Genomic DNA, 23,910 nt, shown 5'->3' on the forward strand with positions numbered 1-23,910 from the left:
GATGTTAGGAAGAGCACGGCGGCGGAGGAGAAATGGAGTATGCAAAGCAAGCTGAATCTATTGACAGGGCTTGTTGTATTTGCAGGGCAATTCCGATCCTTTTGGCATTTTCGTACTTTGGACCTGTAATTTCCACCGGATTCGCAGGTTTATTATTATTATTATTATTATTATTATTATTGCTTGAATAATGTCTGCTCGTTTAATTATCATACTTTGATCCTCTATGTTAGCTGGTTTCTGTGTTGGAATTATTGATACCAAATTTGTAACTTAAATGGGATAAAATATAATTTAAAATCGTTCCAGAGCTGTCATGATTTTGCTTTGAACTTTTCCAAGAGGATTCGTATTTAATAATTATAAACCCATGATTATTCCCTAAATTAGTACATGTGGTACTTTCATCATCCAACATCTTCCCTTAATGGAGGCTGGACCTATTTTTTTTTGGAGTCATTTGTTCGACATTTATTTGAGGATTTACTAATCTATTGACATGACTAAGTTTAGGGTATGACTCTGATACCAAGTTAGATAAACAGGACTCTCCACAATGATACGATATTGCTCCGTAATACTTTTATTTTGTGAAAATTATTATTATTATTATTTAACCATTGGATTAAAAAAAAAAAAAAAAAAAAAATTCAAAATAACAATAAGAAAAAACGCAGAGCGGTCCGGTTTCATTGCATTCCAATTAGAATAACCGAACCGTTACGGTTCTTGTTCACATAATCGTGATATGGGCCTTATGCATTGTGAATCCGGCCCAGTTCCGGTAAATCTCCCGCGAATTCCACGGTGTATATTAGAAAATTAAAAAACGGAAAATATATTTGGCAAGCTGTGATTGGGTGGCGCGCGATTCTGTATGACGTGTAAAGATCCTCTTAGGTCTAAGCCGCGAAAATTATAAAGTTAAAAAAATTATTTATTTATTTACAACGTGGAGCTGCGTCGTAGTAGAACAGATTGCGTCTGTTATTTTCACGCACCAAATTGCCCTCAGAACAGTATTCTTTATACGACGTCGTATTTGCCTCTTCACATTTTCCCTAATCTTTTCCGTCGTCGTCTTCAGAGGGCTATTTTCGGTATTATGTAAAACTGGGTCTTCTTCTCCTTTTTCGTTTTGCCTTCATTCAAGAAACCGACTCTGTGCAGTGCTCTCCTTTCTCTTCTCCTTCTTCCTCAATCCATAATCTCAAATCCCCACGTTTCACAAACCCTAATTTTCGTGTTTCTATTTTGTGTTTTTCCCCCTTCTCGAATCTGTGTTATCTCATCGAAAGAATGAAATCATAATCGTTAAAAGAAAAAATTATTTGGGAGTTATCCATTTCGAAACGCATTGAAGTCTAATCAATCGCTGGCATATATAACGCCATTGTTAATTTTCTTGTTCTTGTTTTACGTTGATAATTCGTATTGGAATCCTGGCAGCGGGATAATCCGAGAGGTTAATTGATCTATATGGTATATGGCGAACGGTACGGCTCCTGATGAGTTTGTGGTGTTGTCACGAGTCCGGACTGGTCTTAAGCGTGAGTTTGCATTTGCTTTGAAAGTTCAGTCTGAGATTTGTGGGTTGTTAGCTCTGACTAACGCAAGGAGGTTGAACAATGTGATTCCAGAGAGTCCCACCCCCAAGAGGTTAAAGGGATTAGCGACGACGGAAGCCAATGGGGGCGAAGAGGATGATGAGAAATCGAGTGAGGCTGCGCAGTTAAGGCGATGTGAGGAGGGGGAGGTCGAGAAAGTGAAGACTATGGAAGACACAGCGGATTCAATGAGTGAGGAAGAGGCAAAGAGTGATATTGTAGACCTTGTAAGCGATGAAGAACCCAGGAGTCAGGTGGATGAATCTATGGGTGATACATCGAATGCTATTTGTATGGCAGAATCAAAGGAGGAACTATTGGACAGTGAGGATCCGAACAGCCATGAGAAGTCTAAGGAGACCTTGAGAATTGAACCTGAAGAGCTATTAACAAGTGGGGATTCAGGGAAGGATGGTAAACATGTTCCCCCAGAGGAAGCAGTGAATGGATCGGAATCAATCGTTGTTGTAAAAGGTCAGTTGGGAAAGAAAATGGCTCATCAACCTCGTAAAAGGTTCACTCGTTCGACCTTAAAACAGAACTCAGAGCCCACGACGACATCTACAGAAATTCTTGCGAAATCTGATGTGGGTACGACAATGCAAGCTATCCCAAATGATTCTGAAACCAAACCCGAGAAAATTCCCAGCCCTTTAGCTACACCCACGATGAAGATTGGAAAAACAAAGCTGAACAAAGTGTCTGCAAAGAAGTTTCCCGCCAAGTTAAAAGATCTTCTGGAAACTGGTATTTTGGAGGGTCTTCGAGTGAGATATATTAGGGGCTCTAAGGTAATGGTTTCTGTAAATATTTAATGGTTTCTGTCTTAGCTTCTTATTTCTGAGTTCTTGTAGATTAAAGCACAAGGAGAAACTGGGCTTGGAGGAGTAATCAGTGGCTCTGGGATAATTTGTCACTGTAACAACTGCCAAGGAAAGGAGGTGAGTTTTGTTTATGATCAACAAATACATGAAAATGCTTGAAAAAACATTTAATCTTCTCTGAATATGTAGGTTATTTCTCCCACTTTATTTGAACTGCATGCTGGTAGCTCGAATAAACGTCCACCGGAGTATATTTACTTGGAGAATGGGAATACCCTCCGTGACATCATGAACGCATGCCAAAATTATCCTCTCGACCAGACAGAAGAATTCATCCGAAGTGCAATTGGTTGTTCCTTGTTAAAGAGATCTTCTATCTGCCTGAGTTGCAAAGGTTGCTTTTATGTCTGGTTAGCTTGTCTTACCATTCCTCTGCTTTGTTGCAATACCCAACAGACTAACGATTATATATTTAACCCATTATGTTATAGGCCGTATTCCAGAATCAGACCCCGGAATTGCCATGTTTCTTTGCTGTTCATGCATGGATTCGAAGAAGCCTCATGAGAGTAGCCCCATTCCCATAGTATTTAGTAACGAAAGGTGTGATTACTGATCATGACGTTTTTTCCTTTTAGTGAGAACAATATGAAAAATCTTCTGTGGGGTTTTGTAATGCTTAGCTTTCCTTAATGAGATTTTTTTTGGTTGTGTTAAGCACACCATGAACAAATAATAATTTTATATATGAAAAAATTTGTAGGTTGAAATATTATTTTAGTCCATGAACTTTCATGCTTATTTTGCTTCACTCTTTAAAGTTTTAAGGGTTCTATTTTAGTTCTTGAACTTTGAATAGAAACTCAGTGTAGCCTGTCATTTGTATAGCATAGTCTTTCATTGTGCAAGTATCATGGCAAAACTATGCTATACTTCGAGTATTACTATTACCTCTGATTACACTTTCGAGCTAAAATTGTCAAGTTTTCATGGTTTGCTAAGACTTGATGTAAATCAACAGATTTCCTATGTCTCGATGACTTCCAAATCCCTTTAGCACATAACTTGTTGCATGTAGTTCTAGGGATGGATTTACCATCCTTATCTAGATAAGAACATTGGGTGGATCGTCTCACTCACTGTTATTACTACTTGGAATTGAAATTCAAGTTTAGAAAATGTAGCATATCTCAGACGACCATTGTTGCATCTTGCTCCCACAGATTTTGAAAGTGTATTTTTCTTATGCCTGTTTGTTGCAGCACTCCAAATCCAAATTTACTTCCGAAGTCATCTGATACTGCATCTAAGAGTGGTTCCACTCGTGGTAAAAGTCATGGAAGATTAACTCGAAAGTGAGTGTTTGGACCCTTCTTGTGCCACTCTGCTCATGTAGATATGTTCTAACATTCTCTTTTTTATCATTTTCCTTTTCTTTAAATAAATTTAGTATAGTTTATTTCATGAGCATTATCTGAGATCCTTCTAACAGGGATCTACGGCTGCATAAGTTAGTGTTTGACGAAGACATATTACCCGATGGAACTGAAGTTGCATACTATGCCCGTGGGCAGGTCTTTTTCTTTTTCCTTTTAATCATAGACAAGCATTGTTCTTACTAATTTTCATGTTATATATACTATATTTTATTCATCTTATTTGTTGTTGCAGAAATTGTTGGTTGGGTATAAAAAGGGATTTAGTATTTTTTGTAGCTGCTGCAATTCTGAGGTAGTATTATTTTGCTGAAGCATTTATGATCTTGAAGATTTGGTGGAGTTTTAATTTGACTTTTGCCTAATGAGCAGGTTAGTCCCTCACAATTTGAAGCTCATGCTGGCTGGGCATCAAGGCGCAAGCCGTGAGTACTTGCTTTATTCATTTTGATATACTTTATCCTTGATATGATTTTTTTTATAAAAACTTCAAACACGAAATCATGTTTATATTGGAGCGTTCGGTAATGTTAACTTTTCTTATTTCTATTTTTCTCTCTTTCTGAAAGGAGGAAAACAAAAATGTGTTTGGTAATTGTTTATAGTAACTCTTTCTTGTTTCTTGTTATCTGTTTAAATATTCTATGTTATTTTTATAGAATGATAAAATAAGTTATTTATCTTTTTGAAAAAATTGAATGAGAACAAGAAACTAGATTCCGTTGTTTCCAAAATTTGTAAATGACTTTCGGAACGTTTCATAAAAATGAGAATCAAGAATGTGGAAAGAGTTGCCAATGTCTATGTTTTTAGGTAATTATTTTATCTTACTCAGCTTATACTAATGGTAAGTTTCTGCCTTCGTGTGAATGAAATCTAGACAGATTGTTGTGGAGTTTTGACAGAAGTGAAACTTTGTTTGTAATGTATTATTAGACTTTAGTTGATAGAATTGGTTTTGTTTGTAATGTAACTCTCCCTTGCAGATATTTGCACATTTACACATCAAATGGGGTGTCTCTACATGAGTTGTCCATATCTCTATCAAAAGGACGAAAGTTCTCTTCCAATGATACTGATGACTTGTGTAGCATTTGCGCAGATGGAGGGGATCTATTGTGTTGTGAAGGCTGCCCCAGGGCTTTTCATAGAGGTGATTTCATTTCCCGTCGAAAATGTCCTATCTTTGTGTCAGTTTTTCCACATAATTTTGAAAATTCTCTCTTTCGAGGCCTACGTTGAAAGATTTGTCGATTAGTAACTCGTTCTAAACATCAATGCATAAATATATCACGATGATCACATACTGCACTGGATTTATTGTCCACTATTTGACATTTTTTCTTGGCCAATTCAGATTGTGTTCCTTTACCATGCATCCCGACCGGTACCTGGTACTGCAAATATTGCCAGAATTTGTTCCAAAAGGAAAAATTTGTGGAGCACAATGCAAATGCTGTTGCCGCTGGAAGGGTTGCTGGTGTTGATCCTATTAAGCAGATAACAACGAGATGCATTCGCATTGTCAAAACTTTGGAGGTGGAAGTTGGTGGATGTGCCTTGTGCAGGTTTTTGTTTCTTCTTTCTTGAAAACAACCTCATTTTGCACATTTTGCTCAATTTTTTTGTTATATGTTTGGTCTTGCCTTCTAATGTTTCTTCAAGAGTTCATAATGCACTTCTCAACTGTTGTAGTTGCCATGACTTTAGCAAGTTAGGTTTCGGTCCTCGAACCGTTATTCTTTGTGATCAGGTATTACTCTTGCAAGGTTAACTTATCTAATCTTCCTTTGCCACTGTTCTCTTAATCCTAAAGTACCTAATGCCAATATGTTCTCAGTGTGAGAAGGAGTTTCACGTTGGCTGCTTAAAGGAACACAACATGGAAGATCTCAAGGTGTCCCCCAACACCATCTTTATCTGCCAGAGTTCTTGTGAGCAAGCGATAAACTTCGAATGTTTAAAATCTCGATATTCTCGCAGGAACTCCCCCAAGGAAAGTGGTTCTGTTGTCCAGGGTGTAACATGATACACTCTGCACTGGGGAAGCTAGTGTTTTTGGGAGGAGAGAAGCTGCCCGAGTCTATTCTGGTCTCGGTACGAAAAAAAATCGACGACAAGGGTCCAGGAAGCATAAACAACCTTGAAATTAGATGGCGGGTCCTAAACTGGAAAATGTCATCTTCTGATGAAACTAGATCATTGCTTTCAAAGGCCGTTTCTATTTTCCATGTGAGTGACCATAGTGACCAAATAATATCATCTTGAGTGCATTGTGCTTTTCTACTACCGCTTGCCAACTATTCCAAATTTTGTAAATCCAGTATTGTTTTGACCCCATAGTTGACTCCGCCTCTGGGAGGGACTTCATTCCGTCAATGCTTTATGGGTAAACAACGATTCTTCTCCTCTTCTTTTCATTCCCCCAATGAAATGATTAGTGGGTGTTGAGAGTAGTGCTATGAACTTGTATTTTCTGGGCAGGAGGAACATCAGGGGCCAAGAGTTCGGTGGGATATACTGTGCAGTTCTAACTGTGAAGTAAGAAGAAGTCTATGAAGGTAGAGAGTTCTATTGTTGGAGCTTAGGACTTGAAATTAGTTTTCTTTTTGTTTGTTTCTTGTAGTGAATGTGTTGTGTCGGCGGGAATATTTCGCATATTTGGGAGTGAAGTGGCGGAGCTTCCTTTAGTGGCAACAGACACCAACTTTCAAGGACAGGTAAGTAACAAACACAATCAGCTCTGTTTTGAGTCCGGTTTTGATAGGAGAAGAGTACACATAAAGAAGGAAGAGGGTGTTTTCAGGGGTACTTCCAATCGTTGTATTCGTGCATTGAGAGGTTGTTGGGGTATCTGAAAGTGAAGAATCTGGTTCTGCCAGCCGCAGACGAAGCGGAGTCGTTGTGGATAAACAAGTTTGGGTTCACCAAGTTGGCGCCGGAAGAGGTAATGGAGTACAAGAGACATTACCAGATGATGATCTTCCAAGGGACGTCAGTGCTGCAGAAGGCGGTGCCACAGTATCGTGTTATTAGCAGTGCACCAGCAGCAGCAGCAGCAGCAGCAAGCCCAGAGAGCTGAAGAAACTCATAGAAGAAGAGAACCAACGCCATTAAATTCATTTCCTTTCCTTTCCTTTCCTTTGTTGGTGGGTGTACACTGTACAGAGAGAAAAAGGTCATACAACCCTGGGGAATATCATAGGGTTACATTTTTTGGTTTAGTGTACAGAAAGAATGAAGAACAAAGACATGGAAAGCTTCCCAAAATTGTCAGTAGAAGCCATTCTTTTCTGGATTCCAAGTTTTTTTTTTTTTTTTTTTTTTTTTTTTTTTTTTTTTTTTTTTTTTTTTTTTTTTATTATTTAAAAGTTTTGATATTTTATAAAAGATTAAAAATATGGAGAAATAAATAAATATTGGATCTACGATCGTATTAAACTAGATTAATGAGTGAAAACGATACACTAAGAAGTTTTTATATTTAAAAGTTTGAGGGTATTTTCTAATTTAATTATATACTAATGACATGCTATTATTTTTAGATATTTTAAATTTTTTTTGAAATTTAAAGATTTTTTTAAAAAAATATTAATGAAAAATATATTTTAATTATTATTTTTTTATTTTGTTGATATTTTAAGAGAATTATTGGAAAATTTAAAATAGTGATTTATTGCCTGTCAATTTGAACTATTTTCCTAAAAAATTATTCAAAAAATGATAGATACTCTTTTGTAAAGAAAAATGAGCACGTGGCAAAATGCTGCACCGTAGAAGAATTCCATGCTGTCCAGTCCTTATCGGGTTACACGTGGGCACAAGAGATTGGCCGACTTTGCAATTTATTGCTCATGCTTCCAATCGTATATAACGCGCCATTTTGCTCAGTCTTCAACCCTAGTTCAGTTCTAGTTTTCTGTTTAAATATCGTTTCATTTTGGGGATCGGAACCGTCGAATCTCCGCTCTACCTGTTTTTGTAATTCTCTCGGGAAGCCTAAGCTTAAGTTCTGGTAGATGGGTCAGATTCAGTACTCTGAGAAGTACTTCGATGATACTTACGAGTATAGGTCCTGGATTCTTACTCTCAGTTTCTCGTCTTGGAGAATTGTTTGGAAGTGTTTAGTTCTTTGTATTCAATGGCTAACTATATTGATTGATACAGGCATGTGGTGCTCCCACCCGATGTGGCAAAGTTGCTTCCGAAGAATCGCCTTCTCTCGGAAGTAAGCAATTTAGTCTTATTCTTTATTTATGCCTATTAATTTTGTTGCGAAGGGAAGCATTCTCTGACTGTTTTTTTTTTAAATTGAATTCGATAGTTGGATTCTTAAATCAGGATTAATAAATGCGTCATCCTTGTTTAGACTGAATTCTCTCTTTCACTCTAAGAAGTTTTTGTTATGTAGTTTTCTAGTCTTTTAAACTTTTCATGGCGATCTTGATTTTCTCTCTTCATTTGGCTGATGATTGTTGAAAATTGAAACGGTGTTTATGTATATTTCGCATAATAGATATATCAAATAGGATTGATAATCCAGGGCTTAAGACTGTTGCGATAGAACCATCCCGGCCTCTCAATCGTGCATTCTCTGTGTGCAACCAGTGAGCAATGGACTTTACAATTAGCATAGGCACAGGAATATCGTTCATTATACCGTCAGTTCCTTTTGATTTTCTTGAATTTCTTAAAGAACATAAGTTAATCATTGTTCTAAACAAAAGGGTGCTTCCCAAATCTGTTCGAGTACTCATTTACTGGAAAGCATGTTGTTGTACTCCTAATCCTATAAATAATCAATCCTATGTGCAGAATGAGTGGCGTGCAATTGGAGTTCAGCAGAGTCGTGGGTGGGTGCACTATGCTATTCATCGACCTGAGCCGCATATCATGCTATTCCGGAGGCCCCTGAACTACCAACAGCAGCAGGAGAACCTCGCTCAACAGAACGTGCTTGCTGCTAAATGATTGTTTCATTTTACTGATCATGTGGAGTGCTACTGGCAAGAAAGAAAGCAGTCAATATAAAGGTTTTAAAATGGAAAACCGTGCGCACTTTCCTGGTATCTGTGGTCAATCGTCCTGCCTAAAAAATATGCTGGAGTTTCTACGTTTACTCTGAACTCTGTATGGTTGTAGAGGTGGCTTATATATATATATATGCTTCTGTATCTTTGCTTGACTCTGCAATTCTATGGATTTAGAACCAGATGTGGGTTTGATGGATCTTGGTCCTTAACTTTCTGTGCTAAGGTAAATTGTTTATATGCTTCATCTTTCCCGATCTTACTGTTTCTGGAACAAAAGTTAGATTTTATCGACCATGAATCATTATCTTGCTCCTTTTCTTTTCTTTTTGCAAAATCCAGACTTGAAAATTTGCGTCACTTTAATGAATTGCTTGCTTATTAGAACTTGTGGAGTATAAGAGCCCATGATTCATTTGCTTCTTTGGTATAATTCAGCATCAAGCCTGCATTGATATGGAGGGAATGTGAGATTTTTTTACCACTTACATCTATGATTTGGTGTCAATTTTGTTTTAAATCTCTTGGTTATTGATTTAGGCCAAAGAGATTTGGACGATTTACATAAATCTCAATGTTCTGAATGTTGAAAAGGTTAGATCTCTTCCAATTCTTGATTTACTTGCTGCTTTTGTGTTTATTTTATCCTCATCTTCGTCTCAAATAGGACATTCAGGCTTTCACCTTATTTAGAAGCCATTTGAAACAAGAAAATCTCTCAAAGTTGGATTTCCTGGAATTAGGTAAATGTTTCCCTGTTTTGACTAATAATAAAAGTTCAAGCATTGAACAACATTACTATGTCTTGACATAGAATCCTTTATTGGTGAGAAACTCTCCACCATCGTGATCTTAACAGCAATACACTACAACTGCACCCACCACCTACTAAGTTTCTAACTTCTGCCATTAGCTACAGAACTTTGTTGTTCCCAAAAGAGAATAGAAATTGTAAGAGAAATCAATCTTTAGTTTGTGTTGTTCCAATTTGCCGCTGTATTAGCGCAACCCTTCTTGCCTTAAGCTCTGCCTCTTCAATATGCAACAGAACCCACTTCTCATTCATACCTTTCAAACTCCACTCCTCCATTCCCTTCAGCCCCTCTCTCCACACTCCATTTCCCGGGAACTGCCGGGAAAATTCACTCACAAGAACAGGAAAGTTCTTCAGATCAACCCCCTTTTTCCTTGCCACTGATCTTCCTCTAATTCTGCGTGAAATTACCTGCGGTTTTGTTCTGGGAATGTGGGGTTTTCCCCAGATGCTGCGCCCAATCTCCAGAATCCGTAGGTGGTGGGGAGTTTTGATGAAGGACTTGGTTCTTGCGAATTTGTGGTACTGGATCTTGAGCCTGTGGAGCTTGTCGGCGATGTGGGAGTGCCTGAATTTGTGGCCGAGGGCGGTCGCAATGCGGTCCAAGGCCGGAGAGTCGAGAGTGGGCTGAGAATTCTTGGATCCGGCGACTTCGAGGTAGCAATTGAGAAGATCGAGTTCGTCTTCGTCGGTGAAATGGACTTGAAGTTGATTTTTCTGGGATTGGGTTAGGGGTTCGGGAGCGGCGTCGGAAGAGGCGCGGTTTCCGGTCGACGGCGGCGAGCGGCGGGGCGTTGACATGGGGATGCGAAATTGGGATTAGATTGGGGAGTTATTTTGATTGGGCGGTTTTGGTGAGAGAGAGTCAATGACTGGTTAAGGTTAGAAGATGATGCTTTGTTATTGAATGATTGAAAGAGGGTTCCAGTAATTTCAATTACAAATCATGTTTGGACCGGGAAGGACTTCATCGAATTTAGAACTAAATTATTTATTCAACCTTCCGTTTCATTTCCTTTCTTTTGGTGTCCCAAATTCGTTCTAGAATGCATTTCTGCAGATTTTCATTCGATTGCCTTTTATTGCATTCGATTGCTTGTCTTGCCATTTGTTTCTATGAACACATTTGATTTACTCTAATGGTTGTAATTGTAAACCCCAGGCGTAGATTGTTATTCTTCTTTCTTGGTTATTAACTGAGAATGCTGCATGATTACACAGGTGATATTGTCATTGTTTTGTTGTTTTGATAATGTTATCAAATTTAGAGTATTTGATACGTTTATCTCTCAATATGAGCATATTGTCGGCAAGAAAATTTGGAAGATATTTGTATGAAATTGAATGTTGTTCATCATACAGAGTCGCTAGAAGTAACCTCGTTGTCGATATATAGCACTTTGTTGAGCCTTCATTTGATTTGATTTCTGAGAGCATTTCCTTCCTCTACTCAATTCAAGTTGGTGGGTGCTTTCATGTTAGGTAAAGCTCGTTGTAGGTTGAGTTGACACAACATTCATTGTTGTCTGCGTTACAGATGTGTATATGAGGCGTTTTTGTTTCACTTTCTTTAACCAAAAGATCTGTTATTTGACAACTTGTTTACTTCACCATTCACCAAACCCATTGTAATAGTTCAAGTTCACTATTAGGATATGTTGTTCTTTTTAGACTTTTCCTTTTAGGCTTTCCTTTTTACGGTTTTAAAACGAGTTTGCTAGAGAGAGATTTTCATACCCTATAAGAAATGTTTCGTTCCCCTCTCCAACCACCTCTAGCAAATATTCTCATTTTTAGCCCATTACATACTATAATCAGCTTCACAATTTTAAAACTCATATGTTATTTAGAGGATCTAGCCCTACTCCGACCAAGGCTTCACACTCAGTGATTGGCTCTAATACCATTTATTGGCTCTAATACCATTTATAACAACTTAAGGCCACTGATTGCCTCTGATACCATTTATAACAACTTAAGGCCACTGCTTGCAGATATTGTCTTTTTTGGGCTGAGATTCCCCTTAAGGTTTTAAAACGTGTTCTGCTAGGGAGAAGTTTCTACGCCCTTAAAAGAAATGCTTCGTTCTCCCTCCAAGTGATGTTAGATCTTACACCCATATTACCATTAGAATTGCTCTGCCCATAACTTTTCCAAATGAATATTTTCACTCATTCTGTAGGTTTGCATTCAGATCACAGAGATATTATCGTTGCCACTGAATTGATAGCCTTTGCATCTGCTCCCTTAGCATTTCCCTTGTACATGGCGCAAGTAAATGAAATCATTTTCTACTGTCAATTTAATGCCTTACAATGCATGAATTTGGTCAACTTAATGTAGGAAAGGTTTATTATCCAAGTCTTCCAGAAAGCCAGTATTGATCCAGCAAAGCCACTTCCACCACAGGCCAAACACCGGTTCCCGAGACGTCAGACCCGACCCGACCATCAAATTTGCTCAAAGAAGTTATTTTCTATTATTTTAGACCATTTCTAAGCTACATCGATACACCTCTCGAGTTAACAATTACTAATTTACGAATGAAACGTATGGAACATGAAACATAGAATGTATTTGATAATTAAGGGGAAAAACCCCTCTCATGCCCTCAATTACTTAACTTTCAAGCATAAAATTATCTTAGTATCATAACTTGTAAGTTCAAAAATATAGAATTAAAGTGTTGCTGCCCAGGATCGAACTGGGGACCTTTAGTGTGTAAGACTAACGTGATAACCACTACACCACAGCAACTGAACGTCAAATGATTTGGAAAAGTATAATTTAAATAAGTATTTAAAATGTAAAATTATAAAAATAAGAAAATAGCATGGAAATTCGAATATTGAATTCTAAAAAATATTCCTATTAATTTAGGCCTTTATAAAAGGATATAAAGAACATTAATATTGTTTGTAACAAATAAGCACTTTTTAAAAGTATACAATAAAAAGTTGAAATATAAGCTTTTGTGTTCGCATGTTGGCAGAACGTGTCCAAATTAAAACCAAAGTACACTTAGCCGACAGAACACAGCAGTTGTCGGTCGGATTAGGCAGCAGTTCCCTGTCCAGTCCTCGATGTTTATTTTACACCTAAATTCCAATTATACCCTTTTTCCAATTACAGCTTTAATTTTATGTATAAATCAAATCATGTTCCAAAATAGTGTCTTTATGTTCTGTAAAATCTAAGTACTAAAATTGATGTGTGACAAGATGGCTTACCTTGATGCAAACATGTGCCAACCATGAACCTCATTTCTTTTATTTTCACACCCTGCAATTCCTAACTTTTACCTAAGCTCGTGCTTCCAATAATTCAAATCTTATCCTATTTATAGACGTTTCTTCGATTCATCTCGTACTAATGAGAATAATTACTATTAAAATCTAAGAGCACGTGTAGTTTTTTTAGTTCAGCAGCATTTGACAAAACAAATCAAACGATAGTGTTTATTTTACCCTAATAAACTTTTTTTTTTTTCATATTTTTAATTTGGCTTATCGGCACACGTGTAACCCCAACACGTGTGATTTCTCGCATATAAACATTTTTTAAAAAAAATATTAGAAATTAAAGAATATTGATATGGAAAAAGAAAAAGAAAAAGAAAAAGATCACGAGCATTAGTAGTCCTTTACATGCATGGTGAGTGAGGCACGACCAGAGGAAACAGAATGTGGGCCCAAATGATGGAATGGACCAGAGAGGAGGCCCACTTATCCAAGCCCAATGGTTGTGGTAGGGAACAAAGGGGGAGTGGGTCCCACACAGAGAAGTAATGGGACCCACCGCTGTCTTCGGATATTGATTAAAAGCCAGCTTCTAAAATAAGGGATATAATATACAGTTGGTCACTTCGCTTAGATGTAACAGTTAGGGTTAGAAACTAAAACTGAGCTGTATTATTTTCTTAATTTTTTTTTTTTAAAATAAAATAAAAAGAAAAATCCCAACCCAAACTCAGTTTTAGAGAGAGAAAGTGACAGGTGGATCCATTCAGCCTGACATCCATGTATTTCTTGTCATTTAATATGAGAGAGAGAGAGAGAGAGAGAGAGAGAGAGAGGCATATGTAGAAGCAAAGCAAAGCATATGAAAAGAAAGAACCTAATCCAATGGGACGTCGAGATGTGGTGGTGGAGCTGCCAAACCCTACCCATCACACTTCCTAATTTCCTTCTTTTACTTACTTTTCTCACTTAACAAATTAATGCCTTTTTGTAATTCACTCAAATTTTCCATCAAAATTCAATTTTTTTTTTATGGGTCAGTGTTAAAAAGCTTTAAATCACTAAAAATTTCCATAAAAATTCAATCTTTTTCATGGGTTAGTGTTAAAATGTTTTAATTCACTCAAAATTTCCACAAAAAAAATCGATCTTTTCTAATGGGTTAATGTTAAAAACTTCTAATTCGCTAAAATTTCCCATAAAAATTCTATCTTTTTTATGGGTTAGTGTTAAAAAGTTTTAATTCAATAAAATTTCTCATAAAAATTCGATTTTTTTTTTATGGGTCAGTGTTAAAAAGTTTTAATTTACTAAAATTTTCCACAAAAATTCAATATTTTTTGATGGGTTAGTGTTAAAAAGTTTTAATTTACTAAAATTTCCCATAAAAATTCAATTTTTTTTTTTTATGGGTTAGTGTTAAAAAGTTTTGATCGGCAAGAAACTTTGAAAGAGAAAAAAAAAAAAAAAAAGTACCAAAAAATCAACCACTTTTCGTGAGCGAAAGGTAACCAAATTAGAACACCAAACCAACCAAACGAGCCAACCGCTCTTACTCAAAGTATTTGGATTCATTCAGCTTCAATAGTTATAGATACCCAAATATTCATATATTGCTTCAAAGAATATTTAATCACTGTATATAATCAAATGAAAAGCTAAATTAAAACACGATTTCATATTGGGGTTTCTTTGAATTTGATCCTGTTTTTCAATAGTGACAATCCACAAGTGTTGGAGCTGCGAACACTATTGTTTGTGGGGTTGTCGTAAATTGAAACTTTGTCTCCCGGAGATCCTCCTCCGGCGCCGGCAGGTTCAGATCCAGCTCTAGAATGTTCCGTCGCTTATGATCATGTTGGTCGGTGTTTGTCGACACGGCGGTTGTTCTGTGTCTTCTCATGTGTCCTCCCAATGCTTGTCCTGAACTGAATTCCAATCCGCATATGGAACACTCGTGAATTTTCCCCGACTTTTGTGTTTGGGAATTTGTTGTTGTCTCTGTCTTGATCGGAATTTGGACGACGACGGCGGCGGCGGCGATCGGGATAGCCTTGTTGACTTGTTGTGGCTCTTCTGATTCTTCCACGGCGGTGATCGGCTTAGGCTTTTTGTGGCTAGCACGATGCCCGCCGAGGGCTTGAAAAGAAGGGAAACTCCGATTACAAGTCTTGCACTCATAAACATAAAATCCAGCTTTGGGCTTCTCAAAATTCAGCCTTTTGTTTGTAATTTGGCTCGCCCGGCGGTGGGTATCTCCTTGAGCCAAAAGAATCAAACAATTGGCCATATCCTCCTCCTCCTCGGTACTAACCTCGTCGGAGACAGAAGAAGAGGCAGCAAACTCATCTCCGGCGCCCCCGCCGCCGCCGCAAGAGGAGGAGGAAGTAGCATCAGCACCGCCGGAAAGAAGCTTCATACGTTTGTTCCGGTGGGATTTCACCGGAATTATATGAATTTGATCGTTAGATCCCATAAACTCTTGTGGGGTTTCCATGAAAGCAATCAAAATCAAAACTTGGGAAGTAAATGAGTGAGAAAAGTAGGAGAGAGAGAGAGAGGAGTGAGGAGTGAGAGAGTGGGCAATGGTGTAATATATATTGGCAACGAGGGGTTGAAAGCCGCCCACTCGTGAGCCAGGGGTTGAATGCAATGCAAGGGTAAGAATGGGCTTTTTATTTGTTTATTATTTTTATTATTATTTTTAATTTTGGTTGCTTGAAGTGTCAACCTTAATTGGTTAAGGCAAAATGTTAGAAACAAGGAAAGGTAATATAGGATTGGTTTGAAAGGGTTTGGTTGTGTGCTTGTGAATGAGTTCATTACGTATAACTTACTAATTTCAATTTATTCTAACTTCCCAATCCTACTCATATTCTTTGCTTCTTTCTCCATCAATTCAACATACTCCGATTATTAATTCCCCGAAACGAGCAAAACGAGGGTTTAGGAAGAGGTTTTCACACCCTAGGGAGGCCCAACGTCCTCGCTAGCACACCGCCTGATGTTTGGCTCTGATACCATTTGTAATAGTCCAAGCTCACTGTTAGTAGATATTGTCCGTTTTGGCTCATTACGTATCGTCGTTAGTCTCATGATTTTAAAACACGTCTATTAGAGAGAGGTTTCCACACCCTTATAAGAAACCCCCTTGGAGGCCAATGTCCTCGTTGGCACACTGCCTAGTGTCTCGCTCTAATATCATTTGTAACAGTCCAAGTTCACTGTTAGTATATATTGTCCACTTTGGCTCATTACATATCGTCATCAGTCTCACGATTTTAAAACACGTCTACTAAATAGAGGTTTCCACACCCTTATAAGAAAACTCCCTTGGAGGCCCAAAGTCCACTGTCTAGCTCTTATACCATTTGTAACAATTCAAGTTCACTGCTACTAAATATTGTTCACTTTAGCTCATTACGTATCACCGTCAGCCTCACAGTTTTAAAACATGTCTACTAGGGAGAGGTTTTCACACCCTTATAAGAAATGTTTCGTTTCCCTCTCCAATAAATGTAAAATCTCAGACCTAATCACAATACAAATTAATTCGCACAATAGAAAATTAGAGTGAGATTCCACCTCGGTTATGGTATAATTTTCAGGTCTAATAGCAGTTTAAGCCATAGTATTAAATTTTCATCAACATTTTTACACGAAAAAAAACTTAAGCAAAGTCATAATCAATATATAAAAAATAAATATGGTCAATAATAAAAGCTTAAGAAAAAAGAAAAGAAAATAACATATTTAAATTATGCCTAATACTTTTAAAATTAATATATTTTAAATCATTTTCTTATAAATTACTTTTTAAATTTTACTCTTTCTTCTTTTACCATAAAGCTGGTGGAAACCCGATAAAGAATCGGGTCGACCCGAGTTCCCTTCAAACCAAACAAAAGACTGTCAAATCCCAAGTTCCCAACTAACTAATTTTCTTAATAAAAATTCAAAAAAACAAAATATAAAATAGCAACCAGACCAATAATTTTCTGACACATCGATTAATTAGTAATTTTAAGATAATAAATATATATTATAAAAAAAAACCCAAATATTAATTAGTTTCGAGTGGAGTCAATATTAATAAGGTCTCAAAGTTGGGCAATTACATGTGATATGTTTTAATTACATTACCGAACTGTCTTAACATTAATTAATTAATTAATTAATTAAAAATAATAATAATAGTAAATAAAAAAAAATAAAAGAATAGGTCGGGTCGTCCCTACACTTATTTTGATCCATCCTAATTATAATTAATTAATAATTAATTAATTAAGTGAAATTTGTGGCTTGATTCAGTATTTGACACCACATCCCCATGATTAGACGGCCCTAATTAATTTAATTAGGTCTCCCTAATCGCTTGGATGCGTTGTTCATAAATATAAATTAAATCCAGGCTTGACTTTAAGCTGCTCCACCTTACTTCCACTTCCACTACTCAAATATATATATATATAAATATATATATTACTATGATTATATGGATTAATTATCAAGGTATTGTATGAATTAAAACTTTATAATAAAAGAAATATATTCATAATATGAGAGTAAAAGATGGGGGAAATAAATATATTCATAACCACTCTTTAAATAATAAAGAGTGGTTATATAGTTGCTAGTAGTGTGAGCCATATTTTTAATTAGTTCTTTATGTAAGGACTAATTTGCAATATTTTGAGTTATGAGGACCCATTTTGAAGATAATGTTAGATTAATTAGTTTGATAAAATTTAATTGTGTTGACTATGGAGTGGGTGAAATTGAGAACGACTTACACTCAGTGTGCTACTTTGTCACACACCCACCGGGTTTAGATAGGTTGGATTACCTGCCCCTTATGGGAGTGGGCTCCTTGCAATATACATAACGTTGGGACTGCACATGGGACCTTTCCCTTCTCGGTAATTGGCATGCTATTGATTCGTCTTTCGAATTCTAGGGAGTGTGTTTTACTTCTTTTAACAATTTGGGTCCTTTAGGTCTATTGATTTGTTTCAGGAGCTATACTTATTTGGCCGAAAACTAAACCGACTTCAACCGAACTCAAAATTAGCACAAACCCTAGGAGAAAAATGAGCTGATTTGGTATGTTTGGCTACAAAATATGTATTATTAAAAGGCAAACGAGCTGGGTGATGGCATCATTTGACCTTTTTGACCAAGTTTCGATAATTGGTTGCTTAATAGTAAGAAGAATCGTAAACGTGCATGTAAGTATATAGAATGAAAAAAGTGGGGGGTGGGTGTCTACTTTTCTTCCTTATTTTTCAAGCATGGATGGAGACTTTGCTTACCTCTAAACAAAGGACCAAATTTTATAACAAAGTCATACCCAATTTTATAATCATTATTAACACTTAACTAATCCAATAATGTAATTTTCTCACACTAAATGTATATATATATATGTATATATTTATAGAGAGAGAGAGAGAGAGAATAAAAAGTTTTCAAATGGTTCATACTTTACTCAAAAGCATTATCTTATCTTATAAGGTAGCCAAGGAAGGGGAGTATTGTGCAAGCCACATTCTCTCCTTCTAACTAGATCTCAACTACTTAATTTGAAAACCTTGATTTAGCACTAAACCTAAATTAACCCTCTTAATCTTCATCTTAATATTTATTAATTAAGGAGGAAAAAAGATACCCTTTTCTTAAATTAATCCATTATTTAAGATTTTGCTTCATTTTCATGCTTCAAAGCCTCAAGAACTTGGATGAAGCTCACACAATTTCATATGGTATTATCACATTGATATCAATTTTAAGTGGCCAACTTTGATTTGGGTGTTCCTTAAATACCCTTAAGGATGTTCATATGAACGGTAGCTTGACCAATTTCGACTACCTAACTTACATTATAAAGGTTGGGTTTAAGTTGAGTTGAGTTAAGTTTCTTAAAATTTGGTTCGATTGGTAGGGCTAACATTTTCTTAGTCGGGTCAATTCAGTCAATCCGTCAAATCAGAAATAAGGTTATAACCCAATCCATCCCTACTCTTACTGCACTTTAAAATAATTAAGAATAATTTAGGGGTTATATATATATATATTAGGAAATTGAATTGGACACTTTATACCATTAAATCCCAACTCTTTCTATTCCTAGTGGTGAGGGTGTGATAGAATGGTGATATTGACGAGTTTGAGAAGTAGATCGGGGCAAGAAAATGAGTCGAAGCCAACCGCAAGCCTAAAGTTAGGGTTTGGTTGTGATTGAGTTGGTGAATGCAACTCCATGTGGCCTCGTGAAGAGCAACTCCAACCACATATTATGATGAACCAACCATTTCACAACACACGCAATTTGGTGTTCATTGGAAGTTATAGCTATTTAATTTTCTTAGTCTTTTTGTGGGGTTAGCACTTTTTCCCAACACTTTTCCCCTTTTTGTATCCAGTGGTTGAGTTCTAGATCATCTTTGATTTGTTTCAAACTTTAGAAAGTGTTTTTGAACGTTCAATTGGTGTCTTTTAAGTCTAAATCTCATTAAAATTTCAACTTCGTGTCTAGTAGGTCGATCTATAAGGCTAAATATGTCCTGAACCTCTACACAACAAATAATCAAAAGTTTTGTAGAATTCAGAGACTTATTAGATATAATATTCGAAGTCGAGAGACCTAATAGACACTTTAGAATTAAAAATAAAAGTTCAGAGACTAATCTAGGTATCAAAATGAGGATAAGTTAGGAGGTTTGCATAAGAAAAGGGATAAAACAAAAAGGAAAAGAAACTAATAAGAGGGCAGAAGAGTGCCGCATAGTTGGTTGATTAGGACAGGTCCTAATCCTATCAAGGGGCTTTTGGTGCTATTGAACTGTTGAACGTTTATGAACAAATGAAGGAGACATGAGTGGCTGCCTAATTAGGATCAGGTTGCCAGAATTATTATTATTATTATGAATTTGTTTTCTTCTCATGTAATTGGAAAATTGGGTTGCTTTGGTTATGATTTTGTTTGGCTTTTCCAACAAGAATGACATTGGCATCAAAAGTACCTTCTACGTGTCCCATCCACAACAATGGATTGCTACCTTCACATGTAATGAACTTGGAGCCAAGTACTTGAAACCCACATGATATGGAAAGAGAGGCAAGTGGATCCATAAACTTAACAATTTGCAAGCTAACTTTGTTTTTAGTTTGTGTTCAAAAGCCTAGTTTGTTGTTTGTTGATTGAACAACTTTCCTGTTTAGTTACTTCTATTATTGATTAAGATTTCAGAAGTCACAAACATGGAGGAGATCCAGCCAAGGTGAAAGGAAGATCATTATATCTCAGAAGTAGCAAGTCAATTTTATTCAACTAATGGAAACCACAGTAAAACAGATATCAACGTGAAAACAATTGAACCGTCTTTCCAAGGCAATATATGTGCTAGGCAAGAGAGAAGGAACTCATGCCTGTGGAGAAGCGGGTGACAACAAGCTGCCAACAGTGCCCGTATAGCTCATGACCTTGTAGGCTAGCAGTTCGTATGTTGCCATTACACGGGAGTCAGCCCGACAACACCTGCAAAGACGAGAAATAGAAAAAAGATTGAGATTCTCTTGTATCAGCAATTAGCACATATTCTGGATTAAAAACCATTGAGAAGACAATATTTAGGCATCTAGAAGCAAATAGGGAATGTCTGGATTTTACTATTGCCAGTGGTTTACTACCATGGCACTCAAGCAAAGCAATAGGTTTGCAGTTTGATTAGCTGCTAATGTAAGCGTTTAGAACAGTTATACGTTAACTATGTTGATGCATTCAGCAGAAGTATTTTAACTTGATTAACCCATTTCTAAGTTACTAGATTCTATTGAAAGTACTTCTACAAGGTGGAAAAATGTCATGCCAGGCTATCAGAACAATAGCCAGCGCAGAGACTTTTAGACCACATATCTACCTACACAAAGGGTCTGATAAATGAAGTAAGCTGTGCAATTCATAAAATATACAAGAGAACCACATGGTCTCTATGCATAGCTGAGAATTTGAATTAAAGCATACTGTATTCACTCAGCTTCCTTGCATATTAAAGAGCACACATGGCATGAGGCATACACAACAGAAAAATGATTATAAGGACTGAGAATTTGAAATAAAGCTATGAATCTCCTTGCATCGTGGAGCCAGAGGTCAGTCAGTATTCGATAAGGTAGATCAGTTCAGTAATGTATACCGTAGGCCTTCAATATCCACCAAGTCACCAGTAACAAGTTAGTTCTTTTTGAACAAGTAATAACTTTGTTCTTTCTGCAATATTAACTAATGAAATTGGGAAGGAGGAGGAGGAAATGGAACGATGTTTGAAATCTGAAATTCTTGTTCTTTGGGATGATATGAAATAGGGATGAAATCCCCTGGAAAGCATTAAAAGAAATGAAACCCACCAGGGATAAGAAAGAATTTAAATAGTCGAATAGTTCACCCATGTTTATAACTTGTATTCTATTTAAATCGAACAAATTGATCACCAAAGCAGTATTATAAAGATATATGCCATGGCATGCATGGGGAAAAAAGAACACGGGACTCTTGAGAGAGAAGAAAAAAGAACTTTATGTTTGCATACCACATGCCAATCTTCCACCAGCGTTGCCTGTGGTTGAACTGAGTTCATGACCTCCTACATAATCATAACCAGAAAAAATGAGAACAAATATTGAATTTTGATAGTCGAACAAAAAAATTTCGGGGTAAGTGATGCAGACATCGCTATCAGCAGCTAATATTGCAGTTCTATCTATAAAAGGGAACTACAATATCTTTTTCCCATAATTTTATTAATAGCACTATATTTTATTCTATTAAACACAACTGAAGCTAAGATAACAAGAACATAAATTAACTTATTTTCAATTCTTTTATCTGTTTGATAAATCACTTGAGTAGGTTGATCAAATGAAGAGGAACGAAAAGGAGGTGAAGAATGTAACTAAATTGAAACGACGAACAGAACATACCTTTTCCAAGATCATCCTCAAGCTCATGTACCACAAAGGCTCTTCCAACTACAGAGTTGGGGCCACTGAGAGGAATCTACAGATCAGGAATTAATAACTGAGTAGGTTAAGAGGGCCAGATCTAAAATAAAGGCTTGAACATAATTTTGTCTTTGAACTTGACAATACTAAGGTAATTGCAGTCATGAATACATGCATGTACAATATATATAAGAAGTTTTATCAGCGGCATTGCCACCATCAACATTTGTGGTTATTGCGACGCCATTCATGATGAAAGACATCAATAATTCTGAGCATATGGATTGTGATGATGACAGATACGGATCAAATAATAGAGGTACCTGATTATCTACAATGGTTGCCTCCGCTACTCCTGCATATCGTGCATTAGAAGTTACAAATCCATGAAACAAAAAATAAAAGAACCTTTCAGAAAGAAGAAGCAGATACCATCAGCCTTGGCAACAATGTTTCCCAGGTCACCCGCATGACGGATTTCATCCTCAGGAGCACCATGAGTTAACTTATTAGGATTGAAATGTGGTCCTATAATTGAAAATCATACATAAACAATTGAAGAGAGACAAAAATACAACCTCGCTAGATAGAATAAAACTTCTTGGTACAGAAGGATCAAAATCAAATATGGACAATGGATCATACACTACCTGTAGAAATGCATCCATTTGTTGTGTCTCCATACTCATGCTACAGAAGGAAACAAGAAGGTAGATTGATTAGAACAACAAGCCCATAGATCATGTCAGCCAATGCCAAATTACTTACAAGATGGAATCCATGAAGCCCTTCCGTGAGCCCGGTAATTCGAACATTTACTGTTGTTGGACCTAGCAACAATACAACATTTTTCAGAATCACAATACTGCAACTACTATTACTATTATCATTTTCATTCTTATCGTCATTGTTTTCATTGTTAGAAACCACGAACCTCCACAATGATATGATATTATCTACTTTGAGCATAAGTTCTCATGGATTTGCCTTTGGTTTACCTAAAAGGCCTCGTACCAATAAACCAATGATCTTTCTCTTAATTAGCCAATGTGAGACTACTTCTCTCAATAATCTTCAACGTCATTACTAGTATTATTGCCTTAATAGTTGAAATTTTCTTAAGGGGATGTGTCCTTAAAAGCTTTTTGGTTCTAGAATAACCATAGTGTATAGGCCAACAAGACAACAGAATCCTACGAGAAGTAAACGTCATAAAATCAAAACAATCATATTCATCTAGTTCTAAAAGTCAACTTACGCGCATACTACTAATACATTATGACAAAAAAATAACAGAACAGTCAAGAAGAAAGCAACGCAGGCAGAAATTAAAAAAACTCCACTTAGCACGCACAATCACATTCCAAATAAAGTCAACGTCAATCTTCGAAATTAGGCGCCAAATAAACCTCAAAATCCCCACGGCAACTCCAATTACCCCAGCCATTTGATTCAATCACCCATAAATCAAATACTAAATATCGATTCGAACCCTTAATCCTAAACTACGAGAAACCCACTACGATACGATGAGGCAAAAGAGCTATTGATAGAGTGTGTACAGACCATCGTCTTCTTGGGTCAGCGTGACGACGCCTTCGACATTGGAAGTACCCTTGAGAACGGCGACGGCTTTCTTGGTAGCGGCAACGACAACAAAAGGCTTGGGGGCGACGGAGGCTGCTAGGGAGAGGGAGTGGCGAGGTAGCTTGAGAGAGGCGCCATGGAAGGAGGAGATTAGGGAAGGCGGAGGGGAAGAAATTGAGAAGGGAGACACTTGGATGTAGCTGGAAGGGGAGGCAGAGATGAGGGATTGCGCCGCCATAGCTGCGAGAACTGCTTGCATTTGCTATGGGGAACTGTCGATTGAGAAGGGATAACGAAAAATGGAGGCTTCTAGCAGCAAAAGCTTTTATCTGATGCATCGCTTCTTTTTTTTTTTTTTTTTTTTTAAAAAACC

General features: G+C 36.8%; 4 protein-coding genes and 1 non-coding gene across 9 annotated transcripts; 2 read left to right on the forward strand and 3 right to left on the reverse strand.

Annotated features, from left to right (window-relative positions):
• The first annotated feature begins 964 nt into the window (after window positions 1-964).
• LOC111459232 lies at window positions 965-7,167 on the forward strand. 3 transcript variants are annotated; one of them, XR_002713266.1, is made up of 17 exons: window positions 965-2,398; window positions 2,462-2,548; window positions 2,621-2,825; window positions 2,923-3,034; window positions 3,694-3,786; window positions 3,924-4,005; window positions 4,103-4,162; window positions 4,240-4,292; window positions 4,854-5,020; window positions 5,225-5,435; window positions 5,563-5,620; window positions 5,708-5,764; window positions 5,851-6,099; window positions 6,211-6,256; window positions 6,352-6,408; window positions 6,494-6,587; window positions 6,674-6,692. XR_002713266.1 is itself a non-coding variant. In XM_023102031.1 (17 exons), exons 1-17 carry the CDS (start codon window positions 1,487-1,489, stop codon window positions 6,947-6,949), a joined length of 2,838 nt encoding a protein of 945 aa, XP_022957799.1. In that variant the 5' UTR covers window positions 967-1,486; the 3' UTR covers window positions 6,950-7,167. The 3 variants fall into 3 exon arrangements, 2 of the variants coding, with proteins under 2 accessions (XP_022957801.1, XP_022957799.1); XM_023102031.1 differs by having other exon boundaries at window positions 967-2,398; window positions 6,192-6,256; window positions 6,674-7,167; XM_023102033.1 differs by lacking the exon at window positions 6,674-6,692 and having other exon boundaries at window positions 6,352-6,581.
• Window positions 7,168-7,744: 577 nt separating this feature from the next.
• LOC111459235 (cyclin-dependent kinases regulatory subunit 1) lies at window positions 7,745-10,726 on the forward strand. 3 transcript variants are annotated; one of them, XR_002713268.1, is made up of 5 exons: window positions 7,745-7,939; window positions 8,035-8,095; window positions 8,683-9,123; window positions 9,240-9,364; window positions 9,438-10,726. XR_002713268.1 is itself a non-coding variant. In XM_023102036.1 (3 exons), exons 1-3 carry the CDS (start codon window positions 7,887-7,889, stop codon window positions 8,836-8,838), a joined length of 270 nt encoding a protein of 89 aa, XP_022957804.1. In that variant the 5' UTR covers window positions 7,745-7,886; the 3' UTR covers window positions 8,839-9,208. The 3 variants fall into 3 exon arrangements, 1 of the variants encoding a protein (XP_022957804.1); XR_002713267.1 differs by having other exon boundaries at window positions 9,240-10,726; XM_023102036.1 differs by lacking the exons at window positions 9,240-9,364; window positions 9,438-10,726 and having other exon boundaries at window positions 8,683-9,208.
• A 1,669-nt stretch (window positions 10,727-12,395) lies between these two features.
• TRNAV-UAC lies at window positions 12,396-12,468 on the reverse strand. The gene has a single exon. It is a non-coding gene; the product is annotated as a tRNA-Val (tRNA).
• A 2,056-nt stretch (window positions 12,469-14,524) lies between these two features.
• Window positions 14,525-15,602, reverse strand: LOC111459578 (zinc finger protein ZAT5-like). The gene has a single exon (XM_023102562.1). The coding sequence runs from the start codon at window positions 15,445-15,447 to the stop codon at window positions 14,662-14,664; it is 786 nt and encodes a 261-aa protein (XP_022958330.1). The 5' UTR covers window positions 15,448-15,602; the 3' UTR covers window positions 14,525-14,661.
• A 4,624-nt stretch (window positions 15,603-20,226) lies between these two features.
• LOC111459815 (superoxide dismutase [Cu-Zn], chloroplastic) lies at window positions 20,227-23,871 on the reverse strand. The gene is made up of 8 exons (XM_023102890.1): window positions 23,517-23,871; window positions 22,719-22,780; window positions 22,601-22,640; window positions 22,383-22,478; window positions 22,274-22,305; window positions 21,930-22,005; window positions 21,539-21,592; window positions 20,227-20,487 (listed from the first exon to the last, which is right to left on the reverse strand). The coding sequence occupies exons 1-8, from the start codon at window positions 23,794-23,796 to the stop codon at window positions 20,462-20,464; spliced, it is 666 nt and encodes a 221-aa protein (XP_022958658.1). The 5' UTR covers window positions 23,797-23,871; the 3' UTR covers window positions 20,227-20,461.
• Between the last annotated feature and the right edge of the window lie 39 nt (window positions 23,872-23,910).

Source organism: Cucurbita moschata, unplaced genomic scaffold (genome assembly GCF_002738365.1).
Source record: "Cucurbita moschata cultivar Rifu unplaced genomic scaffold, Cmos_1.0 Cmo_Scf00022, whole genome shotgun sequence".
Classification (NCBI taxonomy): domain Eukaryota; kingdom Viridiplantae; phylum Streptophyta; class Magnoliopsida; order Cucurbitales; family Cucurbitaceae; genus Cucurbita; species Cucurbita moschata.

Bases quoted from the DNA above. Each gene is read 5' to 3' on its own strand.
- LOC111459232 (XM_023102031.1), top strand. From the start codon at position 1,487: ATGGCGAACGGTACGGCTCCTGATGAGTTTGTGGTGTTGTCACGAGTC. The intron at 2,549-2,620 runs GTGAGTTTTGTT...CTGAATATGTAG, and splicing joins ACAACTGCCAAGGAAAGGAG to GTTATTTCTCCCACTTTATT. The intron at 6,257-6,351 runs GTAAACAACGAT...TTTTCTGGGCAG, and splicing joins ATTCCGTCAATGCTTTATGG to GAGGAACATCAGGGGCCAAG.
- LOC111459235 (XM_023102036.1), top strand. From the start codon at position 7,887: ATGGGTCAGATTCAGTACTCTGAGAAGTACTTCGATGATACTTACGAG. The intron at 7,940-8,034 runs GTCCTGGATTCT...TGATTGATACAG, and splicing joins GATGATACTTACGAGTATAG to GCATGTGGTGCTCCCACCCG. The intron at 8,096-8,682 runs GTAAGCAATTTA...TCCTATGTGCAG, and splicing joins AGAATCGCCTTCTCTCGGAA to AATGAGTGGCGTGCAATTGG.
- LOC111459578 (XM_023102562.1), bottom strand. From the start codon at position 15,447: ATGGAAACCCCACAAGAGTTTATGGGATCTAACGATCAAATTCATATA.
- LOC111459815 (XM_023102890.1), bottom strand. From the start codon at position 23,796: ATGCAAGCAGTTCTCGCAGCTATGGCGGCGCAATCCCTCATCTCTGCC. The intron at 22,781-23,516 runs GTCTGTACACAC...TATTGTTGCTAG, and splicing joins GCTGACCCAAGAAGACGATG to GTCCAACAACAGTAAATGTT. The intron at 21,593-21,929 runs GTATGTTCTGTT...ATGATTATGTAG, and splicing joins TGAGGATGATCTTGGAAAAG to GAGGTCATGAACTCAGTTCA.